This window comes from Lathyrus oleraceus, chromosome 3, assembly GCF_024323335.1.
Source record: "Lathyrus oleraceus cultivar Zhongwan6 chromosome 3, CAAS_Psat_ZW6_1.0, whole genome shotgun sequence".
Lineage (NCBI taxonomy): Eukaryota > Viridiplantae > Streptophyta > Magnoliopsida > Fabales > Fabaceae > Lathyrus > Lathyrus oleraceus.
Genome location: NC_066581.1, coordinates 318,232,238 through 318,244,358, shown reverse-complemented (window position 1 = coordinate 318,244,358; position 12,121 = coordinate 318,232,238). Strand labels below are relative to the sequence as shown.

At 44.1% G+C, this 12,121-nt stretch overlaps 1 protein-coding gene across 1 annotated transcript; it reads right to left on the bottom strand.

Annotated features, from left to right (window-relative positions):
- Positions 1 to 3,097: 3,097 nt before the first annotated feature.
- On the bottom strand, positions 3,098 to 4,840 carry LOC127131059 (uncharacterized). Its single transcript, XM_051060000.1, has 2 exons — positions 3,660 to 4,840; positions 3,098 to 3,605 (listed from the first exon to the last, which is right to left on the bottom strand). The coding sequence occupies exons 1-2, from the start codon at positions 4,838 to 4,840 to the stop codon at positions 3,098 to 3,100; spliced, it is 1,689 nt and encodes a 562-aa protein (XP_050915957.1).
- Between the last annotated feature and the right edge of the window lie 7,281 nt (positions 4,841 to 12,121).

Sequence of the window (12,121 nt, the reverse complement as noted above, 5' to 3'; positions counted from 1 at the left end):
AAAGACAGATCTCTTAGAGCCATCAAAAGCCCTCACAACTAAATTACTTGGCCTCAGGATGATGCCATCACAATCCAACTTCATTAAGGCTTTCTTTGGAAGAACATTCAGAGAAGAGCCTGTATCAACCAAAACATGGGAAAGCACTGCCCCTTTGCATTCCATTGTGATATGCAAAGCTTTGTTGTGATTCCTGCCCTCAGACGTCAAGTCATAGTCGGTGAAACCTAGCCCATGGCTAGTGTTTACATTTGAAACTACTGACTCCAGCTGGTTAACGGTTATCTCTGGTGGAACATAGGCCATATTCAGTACTTTCAACAAGGCTGCTATGTGCGCCTCAGAGCACATCAATAATGAGAGAATGGAGATCTTTAAGGGTGTCTGATTTAGCTGGTCGACTACCTTGTAGTCACTTTTCTTGATAATCCTCATAAACTCATCCACTTCCTTCTCGAATGCGGTCTTAGGAGGAGCTTCCTCAGTAGTAACCTCTTCGGTGGCTACCTGTTTTCCTTTAACCTTGGCAGCTGCCTCAGCTTCAGTATTTGTGCGCAATGTTGATGGTGCAAATAGACGTCCACTGCGAGTGAAGCCACCAACCCCTCCAACATTGTCTACAGCGGAGCTACCAATGTCAATGTCTTCATCATCAACTTTCCGCCCCTGGAAGTAGATATCAGCCCCATAGTACCACGGGATAGCACTGTCTTTCTCATACGGAACAGGTCTTGGTATCGTGATGGTGACCGGACTAACCAAAGTCGGTTGAGGGCTGTCAGAGTAAATTGTAACTGGTGCTGGACTTTTGATGTTCACCGTTGTTGGTTCTGTACTTTCTGGGAAATATATTGTTGTCGGAGCGGGTCTCTCGGGAACATATATTTCTTCAGGAGTGACATAAATCGTCACTGTTGACACATCATTCTTCACCAGACGGGTCTGATCGAACTGAAGACAACCTTCATCTATCAATTACTGAATACCCCTTCTCAAACTGTCACATCCGTTCTCAACAGCTTGATAATTTCTACACTCTTCCCCACAGCCCGGGAATATCTGTCCTTTCAGAAGTCGGTCTTTAATCGCCGATAGCGAAGTCTTCACTTTAGTCACATCAGAAACCAAATCCAAAGTTTCCCCACTATCAACAACATTAATCCTCTTCCCGCCGTGAGCTGGCATCGGGTTTTGGATAACATTAGGCACCGGAGAAAAATTGATAGCCTTGGCATCTCTCAAATCTTGTACCTTTAGCTGGAAAGCCTTGCAATTATCTGTAGTATGGCCAGGTGCGTTGGAGTGAAAAGCACATCTGGCGTTGACATCATAACCCCTAGGCAAATTATTGGGATCGATTGGCGGGGCCAGAGTTCTTAACGTAACCAGATTCAGGTCAATCAGCCTGGGAAGTAACACAGAATAAGGCATTGGGATTGGCTCAATGACCCGGTCCGTCTGCCTTGGACGTTGATAGTGTCACTGCTGACCCGGATTACCTCCTTGTTGTTGATTGTTGTACCTGGGTTGCTGTTGCGGATGATACTGCGGTTGTTGTTGCTGTTGAGGAGCAGGTGTTGGAATAGTGACTGCGGCCACTTGATCTTAATAATAATTAGGGCGTCCTCTGCCGGCATACACAACGCTTGTCTCGCCTTCTCTTCTTCGCTGACCGTTACCAGCAAACGGTTTCTTGGGACCTGATAAGCTGGAAGCACTATTGTCTTGAATTCGGACCATCTTCAACAGACTCTCGATTCTTTCTCCAGCAATTACTATCTCGGCAAAGCTGATTGACGGGCAAGCAGCCAATCTCTCAATATAATTGCCTTGAAGAGTGTTCATGAACATGTCCGCCATCTCCCTTTCAGACATAGGGGGTTGGACGGACGCAGCAATTTGTCTCCAACGCTGAGCATATTCTCTAAAGGTCTTCTTGGCAGTCTGAGACATTCCTTGCAACAAGGTCCGATTTGGAGCCATGTCCAAGTTGTATTGATATTGCTTGACAAAAGCCTCTGCCAAGTCTTTCCAGCTCTTGATGGTAGTACGAGACAAATGAGAATACCATTCACGAGAAGCTCCAGTTAGACTGTCTTCAAAATAGTACATCCACAGCTTTTCATCTTCCGTGTGAGCTCCCAACCTTCCCAAATAAGATTGGAGATGAGTGCGTGGGCAAGAAGCCTCGTTGTATTTCTCAAAAGTAGGCGGTTTGAACTTGTGAGGAATCCTCACCCCCTGAACCAGACCAAGTTTTGTGACATCAAAACCTAAGGAATTTTGAGACTCCAAAGATTTGAGCTTCTCAGCAAGCTCATCCATACGGCGAGTGGTCTCGTGGGCTTCGTCGTGCAAAGAGAATTGATCATACTGATAATCTTCAGTAACGGGGCGCCCGTTAATTTGAATTCCTTGATTCACATTATACCTTCCGCCAATAACATTTCCAACATTCCCCGTGTTGCCAACATTATCCGGGTTTCCATCAGCATTCGCGTTACCAGTGTTCACAAGGTTATCAGCGTTCCCAGGGTTACCAGGGTTTCCCTCAGCATTTGGTATCTCTACCTTTGGATCGGGCCTCGGTTGCTCAACCAATTCCCTCAGCTTTTCCTGGCCTTCTGCCATACCAGTCATTAATGTCATGAACTGATCCATCCTTTCACGCATATCAGCCAGCTCTTTCTGTACCTGGTCCATTGCTAGTTGCGGACGATTTTCCTTTGTCGGGTACCTGTGGACTCGCTTGGGACCAATAATGCCTGAAACAGGGAACAAACATTAGACATTGCGGTGACACCTGCAAAACAAACAAGGGTTAATATGCATGGTATGCGATGCGCTGCTTATTCAATTTTAAGGCCCCCCTTCTCAATTCCGGTTTGACCTTCCAGAACAACGTGTACAACTGCGATCGAACATGCAAATAACAATATCGAGGAGAGGTGATAAGAAGCTTTGGTCACAAACGAAATAATCAAAGAGAATGAAACGTCTGAAAGGTGTCATAGTCAAAATACAAGTTGTTCTGATGAACAAAGAAATGAGAACCCATCAACAAGCCTGATGGTGAACTCTACAAAAATAAAAGGAGTCAAACACCTAGCCCAAACGAGTCTTCTCGAACTTCCTTAAGAAGCGCCTCTGTAACCGGGTCAGTAGGGTATTCTGTAAGGCCTTGAATCAACAAATTCCTCGTTTTGACCGCTTCTTCCAATTTCCTGTACTTGTCTTGTTCTTTTGTTCTTTTTACCCCTGCTTGAATCTTTAGTTCGACGATCTCTTGTTCAGCCAATCGAAGTGCTTCATGCTGCTCGTTCTCCCTACTCTTCAACCACTCATTTTCTGCTCTGATTTCTATCTCAACCTGTCTCCGGCGATCAGACAATTCTTCCCACCTTTGCTGGCGCTCAATAAGCCTATATTCAGCTCTTCCTAACTGCTCCTTAGCAGCCTTGCAAGCTTTCTTCAGTATATCCTCACCTGAACAGACTTTACGGATATACTCAGCATCTTCAATAATCCTCTCATTGCTTTGTTTTTGAAGCTCATTCAATCTTTGAACTTCCCTCTCAGCTTCTTTCTGAGCGCACAAAGTTTTCCTGAGGCCTTCACTCAGCTTCGCATTCAACTTATCAGCTTTTCCCTTTTCTTACTTCAAACTGTTGTACTCAACCATGCTGACAGACTCAACAATAACCGGATCAGATGGTTCTCCCATAGAGAAAGGTAGAAGAGTAATCCGGGCTCTTTCTCGCAACCAACTATCATACTGGGAAGAAGAGATGTTGTTACATTTTCCATAGGCAGTAGCACCTTTGGTCTGAATATTCCTCCAAGCTCCAGCAGCTTGCTTAACCAGTTCTAGATTATCTTGCACTGGGAAGTAGAAAGATTCCACCAGATCTTGATCCTTAGTTGCGTGAGTCAAGGCATACCCTAATTGTCTTCTCAAAAGAATCGGGTTATAGTTGATACAACCTTTCGTACCCAACAATGGTACATTAGGGTATTTCCCACAGCTAACCACAAAATCGCCACCTTTGGTATTCTGATTACACCATCTGATGTCCTTAGCAGTCAAGACAACCAACCTTCTAGCCCAATTCCTGGCTTGATGCGGATTCAGAAAAGCATCGTCATTTGGCAAGTGCCCCACGAGCCACTTATGGAACAATGGAGCGCAACATCTGACCAATCTCCCTTGTCTCTTCTCATTCTTATTGTGCACCGAAAAATAGAAATCACCAAGAAGGGTGGGAACCGGGTTCTTTAGCAGAAAGATATGAATAGCACTCATACTCACGAACTTCGGTTCATCGGCGAATAGCATAATACCATAGACACTTAACGCTAACAGAGCACACACAGCCTCCCAATTTCCTTGAGCAGCACACTCTTCGGCTTTGTCTACCAAAAAATCCAGATGAAAACCAGACAGACCTCCCTTAGAAGAGAGATTTTCCTTCACAACAAACACTTCCAGATGAAGAGCCTTAGCAATATCCTTATGCTCTGGAGGAGGTATATCGGAGTTGAAAGGGACACAATGTTGTAGAGGAACACCCAAGATCATAGCATACTCTTCAAATAAAGGAGCCAACTGGAAATCCTGAAAAGTGAAACAACGCAACTGAGGATCATAAAACTGCAAGCAAGTATGTATCAAACTCCTCTGAGAAGCATCCAAGTCTTCAACCATAGGCAAGATATTGCCATAAGTATCCCGGAATAAACCCACATGGTCAGGAGTAATCAAAGCTTTTATCTGACGCAATGGACCGATCTTGGTATCAAAGAAATGATAGGTCACATTACTCTTCCTGGGAGCCTCCATAATAAGAACAGATCAGCCAAACCAAACCGAGAAAGAGAATACCCTGCAAATGAATAAGCATGAGATGTTGGATGCAAATATGCAGATGATGTTATGCAATGCAAAGGACAGGTGACCGGTTCCGGCCATATACTGAACCACGAGCTGTTCTCTGTGAAGAAGTCCTCAAAAGTTGGCAGTCCGGGTATGCAGGTTTGAAGGTTTAGATCCATAAATAAAACCAGTGCCAGAAGTTCGGATCCAGGAAATAGAACCATGATGATCAGGTACCAGGTATCAGATATCAGGGTATGATGAGGTCAAGGGTTCCTGCACACCTGTAAACAACCCACCCAGCTCACATGCGGAGGCTAAAGGGTAGAGACATTGATATCACGGACTCTCAGGCCGAATCATAATAATACGTCCACCATTTCCGGTTTGGAATTACCACTATAAGAGGAGTGTCTCAGCCATGTTCCCATGAAAGTAAGGTAAAGGTCATCCAGACTTAACAGTTCTCCCAGATAGCTCTAGCACTGTAAGAGATCCACAACACAGAATTCTCTAGAAAGACCCACATTTGAATTGTGTTTTCATATTCCAACATCGGACCGAGACGGAACGTGAGGGCATGTGAAACCACGCTAATCCTAAGTGCACTCAGGCCTGTGTATTGGGCCTATCTCACGCAGAACATCCCACTCCCACAAACAAACAAACCAACAGAGCCAACATACACGGCAATGATATGTACATAAGTGCTAAAAAATAAATAACTGTACAAAAGAATAAACACCCAACAAACAAGAAACCTACAAAATCTAGGAGGGACACGCTTAGGGAAACCGGGTCCCCAGCAGAGTCGCCAGCTGTCGCAACCTAAAAAAAATAGGAGTGCGAAAAAAACAACCGGCGAAGAAGGAAAAGACAGAAGAGTCACCACCGTGCGTTATTTATCCCAAAGGAGGGAAAGGAAACGCTCGAAGTAAACTTGGGAAAAGGAAAGGAAAAGACAAGGCCTCGCAACCAAATCTTGGGTTCGGGAGTCGATTATGCGAAGGGAAGGTATTAGCACCCCTACGCATTCGTAGTACTCTACGGGATCCACTCTTGTTGTTCTTGTCTAAAGGGTGTGGGTTTATCTAATGTACTATTTATTAAAAGAGAGGGGTCAAAAGAAAATGACTCGCGCGGATGTCGCATCCACTGCATACGTATCTCATCTGAATATGAGAATCAGAGTCTTCGTAGCTCGGCTACCTATGGGTTAAAGGGGAGTGTGCTCGCTAAGACATCGTGTCTTATGCCTACGTATCTCATCTGGAATGAGAATCAGAGCAAACCGTAGTTCGGCTACCTACGGGTTAAGGGTTGTGTTTTGGGCGAACGACGTTACTACGCAATCTAGCGGATGCTCGACCTTTGGAGACTTACTCGCCTGTAGTAGAAGGAGTAAATGTGTTCTTAGGAGAAGAAAAATAAATGAGTTGTTGGTGTTTTAGGAATGCTTATGCAAAAAGGAAGTCCTAGACGAAGGAACAGTGCTACCTTAATTGACATGCCACCGAAAGACTATACGAAGCCTAGCAACCCTATGGTGAGACGATCACACCATACAAAACAAACATGCATAAAGTAAACACGCCGACGAGGGGGCTTAAACATACATGGGTAGGGCTTTAGTCAAGAGGGGTCATATCAACCTCGACAAACAAGCCATGTAAAGGTAATCAAATGGGCTCTTAACCACTGACATTGAACGTCAGGGTGAGCGGATCAAAAAGGTAATGAGGATACGACCTCATAGCTCTTAACCCTGGACAAGGTGAGCTCATGACAAAGCGTGGGGGTTCAGAAAGATGGAACCCTCTCCACTGACTGACCGGACAAAAGATCTTGGGCTTTTGTTCTGAAGCGTCGACACGTAGTGCGAGCATAAAGAACGACACACTGAATAACGGGGGATTGACTACTAATCCCTTTTATCCGTCAATTGCCTCTTCATGGAGGTCTTTAGCACTGGTGCCTCTTCTGGGAGGTCTTTAGCACTGGTGCCTCTTCTGGGAGGTCTTCGGGCACAAAAGTAAACACACAAAAACATTGCCTCCTATCGAGGTCTTCCAGCTAAGAAAGCGGTAAAAATGCGGGAAAAATAAAGGGATCAAGAGGTCTACCGTATGGATAAAGATCCAAAGTAATAGCAACTAACGACACAAGAAACCCAGAGATCCCTCAAGCTAGCACCATCAAAGAAAGCGAGTCAGTACAGGTAATCGGAATAAACCTCCAAGTGGTATCCCACAAATAAAGTGGAATACCAAGCAAGCCATCTCTTCTAAAGTCATGTGAGCCCTCACAAAAACTCAACAAACAGGTTAGAGTAACAGGATGGAATCAGGAGAAAACAATGCCATGGCGAACACAAAACAGATTAGAGCAAACCGAAAAAACAACTGCTGTCGTGATCGTTGCTGCTTCGCTTAGCGAAGCTTTGCTGCGTGCTCGCCTAGCGAGGTGCTAGCGAGCGCCTGCGGGTTTTGGGTTCTTCATGGATAACAGTACGATCTCAGAAACCCCAAACCTCGTGGTCTCCATTTCAGAAATTAAGTGATTAAATGTTCAAGGTATTGTTCTACACATTCATGCACATCTAAACCCGTGGGCAAAACCTAACGATACCTCATACATTCAGAGAATTCAAATTGAAAGCATAGAGTAATGGGAATAAGGGCAAACCTGATTAGAGGGATCGATTAAAATCGAATGGCACGGCTGGGTTTACAAAGCAATGTTAGGGTTTGCGTAAGACGGAGGTGAAAAAGTGTGTGAGTCAGAGTGAACTTTTCAGAGCTGTCTGGAGGCTGCTGCAGATTAGTTCATCTCTCTCCTTCTCTCCCTCCTTTTCTCCCCCTTTTGTTCCACTGAAACTCTAGTATTTATAACCTGATTTTCGTGGCTTGGTGGGATCAAATGAGGGCAACTCAAGGCCATGACTTTCTGTTATTTTTTCTCAAAACGCGTGGGCTTTGCCTAGCGAAGGATCTGCTAGCTTAGCGAGCATGACGGTTCAGATTCGCTAGGCGAACCATTCTGCTCGCCTAGCGAGCACGACAGCTCATGAACAGATTCTTGCTCCTTCAAGATTAGCGTTCTGAATGATGAATAGACCATATTTGAACCTGTTAGAAGTAACTCAAGTCTTTCCCTTGTGTTGACTGATCACCCGGATAGAACCCACAAAGTGTCTTGGATGATGTTCAAGCTTCTTAGATCTAACTCTGATTGACGTGATGAAATGCAATATGAAATGTTAAATGACCTAAAAATGAATGCATGAATGAGGAGGGAAAATTTTGGGGTGTTACAACCGAGAACACAACCCATGGAATTGTTAAGTACTGTCAAATACATAATCAGCGGTCTCCCTGGGACTGGAGGCATAAGGATTGGAGGATTCTACAAAGACTCTTTTATTTTCTCGAAAGCCCTTTGGCAATCATCATTCCACCTGATAGTCTGATCTTTCCTTAACAATTTGAATATTGGCTCACACGTGGCTGTTAGGTGAGAGATGAACCTTGCAATGTAGTTTAACCTCCCTAAGAAACCACGGACTTGTTTTTCTGTTCTTGGCTCAGGCATTTCCTGTATTGCTTTTACTTTGGCAGGATCCACCTCAATCCCTTTTTCACTAACAATAAAACCCAGCAATTTTCCAGATCTCACCCCGAAAGTACACTTGTTCGGATTAAGCCTCAGCTTGAATTTCCTCAAACGCTCAAACAGTTTCTACAAATTCACCAAATGTTCTTCTTCCGTCTGAGATTTGGCAATCATATCATCAACATAAACCTCGATTTCATGATGAATCAGATCATGGAAAAGAGTTACTATAGCTCGTTGATATGTTGCCCAAGCATTTTTCAGACCAAACGGCATCACCTTGTAGCAGAAGGTGCCCCATGGGGTTATGAAAGTTGTCTTCTCCATGTCTTCTGGTGCCATCTTAATTTGATTATAGCCAGAAAAGCCATCCATGAAGGAGAATACCGAGAACTGAGCTGTGTTATCCACCAAAACATCAATGTGAGGTAATGGGAAATCATCTTTAGGACTAGCTCTGTTCAGATCCCGATAGTCGACACACATCCGTACCTTTCCATCCTTCTTAGGTACTGGAACGATATTTGCAACCCATGGCGGATAATTTGTAACCGCTAGAAACCATGCGTCCAACTGTTTTTGCATTTCTCCCTTTATCTTGACAGCCATCTCTGGTCTTGTTCTTCTGAGCTTCTGCTTGACCGGAGGACAATCCTCTTTGAGAGGCAAACGGTGTACCACAATGTTTGTGTCAAGCCCTGGCATGTCCTGATAAGACCAAGCGAAGATGTCAACATATTCTCGCAGCAATTCAATCAGCCCCTTCTTCACATTATCTTCCAAAGCAACCCCTATCTTGATTTCTCTCTTGACGTCCTCGGTGCCGAGATTAATCACTTCAATAGACTCTTGATGCGGTTGAATGACCCTTTCCTCCAGTTTTAACAACCTGGCAAGTTCTTCAGGGAGTTCACAGTCTTCATCACCCTCTTCTTCAGCTTGAAAGATTGGATTTTCAAAGTCGAAGCGAGCCATAGCAGAACTGTTATCAATAGGATCCGGTGACGTGCATCTGCATGAGTGATGGTATGTGCTTATGAGTGTAAACAAGGAGTGAAAACTAAACAAAATATTGCCAAATATATTTTTTTTTATTTTTGAAAACTGCAAAAATAGAAAGACAGTGAACAAAATATTTGAATGCAAAAAGACGTCCTTTATTTATGATAAAAAATGCATGTATTCACATAGATGAGCCCTACAATTAGTCATTACGCCCTAGGCGGAACGTAGGACTTGGATATGCATGAATAAACAAAGAAAATTACTCTTCAAGAAGAGTGACTTGGATAATCTCTTCAGAAGACCAATTGCGGAGAAGTTCACCCGGGACCCTTGGACGCACCCAGTTGTGAATGTCGCAATCACTATCCTCGTCTTCTTTGTTGATTGCAGAGATCTGGCCATACTGAATGATGCCATCACTGGAGAAAGTAATCGGCCCCTGACGAGTCTGAGGCGTTGAAGTTGTAGAAGTCAATACTGGGTGATACCCAATCCCAAACTTGTCTTCCTTCATAGGTAAGTCCACCAGACGTCCCCAACCGGGAGCAACACCTGAATTTACCAAGGCCTATGCCTGCTTGAAGGACGAAATAGAGGCGCCTGATTCAACCTCTTCCACTGGAACTGCATCCTTGACTTGAACTGCCTCAAAGGCCTGACACAGGGTCTCATGAATCTCACCTTCTACCTCTACATACTTGAATGTAGACAGGTGACTGACCAGAATATCCTCCTCACCACAGACAGGGATAATTCTTCTGTTGACCAGGAACTTGATCTTCTGATGCAAGGTCGAGGAGACTGCCCCAGCATTGTGGATCCAAGGACGACCCAACAAGCAGCTATACAAAGGACTGATATCCATCACGTAGAAGACGGTGTTGAAGGTTTGTGATCCAATCTGAATTGGCAATTCTACCTCTCCGAACACCGACCTCTTAGAACCATCGAAGGCTCTCACCACAAGATCGAAAGGCTTCAAGATCAAACCTTCTACATCTAACCTTGACAGGGCTCTCTTGGGTAGCACATTGAGAGAGGAACCTGTATCCACCAGAACATGGGATAGCACAGTGTCTTTACACTCCATCGAGATGTGCAAAGCCTTGTTATGATCGCTTCCAGTTGGCGTTAAGTCAGAATCAGTAAAACCCAACCTGTTGTTTGCATGAACATTTGCAACGATCCCTTCTAGTTGGTTCACTGAGATCTCCTGAGGCACATATGCAACATTAAGGACCTTCAGAAGTGCCTCCCTGTGTGCCTCCGAACACAGCAGGAGTGAGAGAATAGATATCTTAGACGGCGTCTGAATCAACTGATTGACTACCTTGTAGTCGCTTTTCCTTATGATTCTCAAAAGCTCGTCCACATCTTTCACAAAAGCAGGCTCAGAGCCAGCCTGTGGTGCAGAGGTACCCTCATTCACAACTTTCTTGCCTTTGGTCTTCGCCGCGGCATCAGCACTATCAGATTGGGTAACCGGTGGTGAGAACAGTCTACCACTTCTGGTGAATCGCCCGATTCCACCAATATTCTCCACTGCGGGATCTTTTACCTCAACTCCAGGTTCAGACTTCTGATCTTGTACCTCTTCTACTTTCAGTGGCTGCTCCACTCCATGATCGTGCGTGTACACACTCCCCCGTAATGCCAAGGAATGGCCCTTTCGCTGGTGAAAGGTAAAGGACCAGGGGTTGTGATGGTCATAATGGATTGATGCGGTCGCACTGGTGGTACTGGTTGCGCTACTGGCACACTGATCTGAGCAGTCGGGTAAAAATATGTGATAGTGGCAACGTCACAGTCATACTCACAAATCTTATTCATTGAAGTACAAACATCTGAAACATCGGAATCAAGTTCAACAAATACATCAAAATTGAAATTCTGGGATCAGATATAAGATGTCGAAGGTAATGTCACGACACTGATATCTGGTTATAAACAATGGATAATAAAACAGAATTGAAAAGTAATCAACACAAGCAATTGTTAACCCAGTTCGGTGCAACTCACCTACGTCTGGGGGCTACCAAGCCAGGAAGGAAATTCACTATAATAGAATTAGTTCAAAGACTATCCGTACACTTCACCAAGTTACAGTCTTTCTCACCTAATCTTTACCCGTGCAATTTCTACCTAAGCACTCTTAGATATGAGAACCCACTCACTTCCCTTACAATCACACACCCGTGATTTTAAACAACAATCCCTTGTGAAAAGAAAATACTTTTCAATTACAATATTCTTGATTTTACTTCACAGTTTCAATCAAGAAGACACACTCTTGATCTTGCTTCAAAGCTTTGATCAAGAAGACAAATCAGTCCAATTCAATCATCTACGGATGACTTGAATGACCTACAGACACAAACCCTAGCTCTCTCTCTAAATTTCGCTCAGTATTGGTTGTGTGTTCAATCAGGTTTTCTAAGTCCCTTTTTATAGAAACATTGGACAGCTTGAAAACCCTAAATATTCTTTACAATCAAATCTTTTCATATCAGCTGTAAAGATCTCCTTGGAAAATAAACAAATCTGGTTGATATCCCTGATAGAATGCGCCAGCTAGCCATATCTTTAATCAACCAATGATTGCCACTAATTGTGCAATCACAAAACACCAGA

Coding starts and splice junctions, on each gene's coding strand:
- LOC127131059 (XM_051060000.1), bottom strand. CDS start 4,840: ATGGAGGCTCCCAGGAAGAGTAATGTGACCTATCATTTCTTTGATACC. Junction 3,606..3,659: donor GTTGAGTACAACAGTTTGAA/GTAAGAAAAGGG, acceptor TGAAGGCCTCAG/GAAAACTTTGTGCGCTCAGA.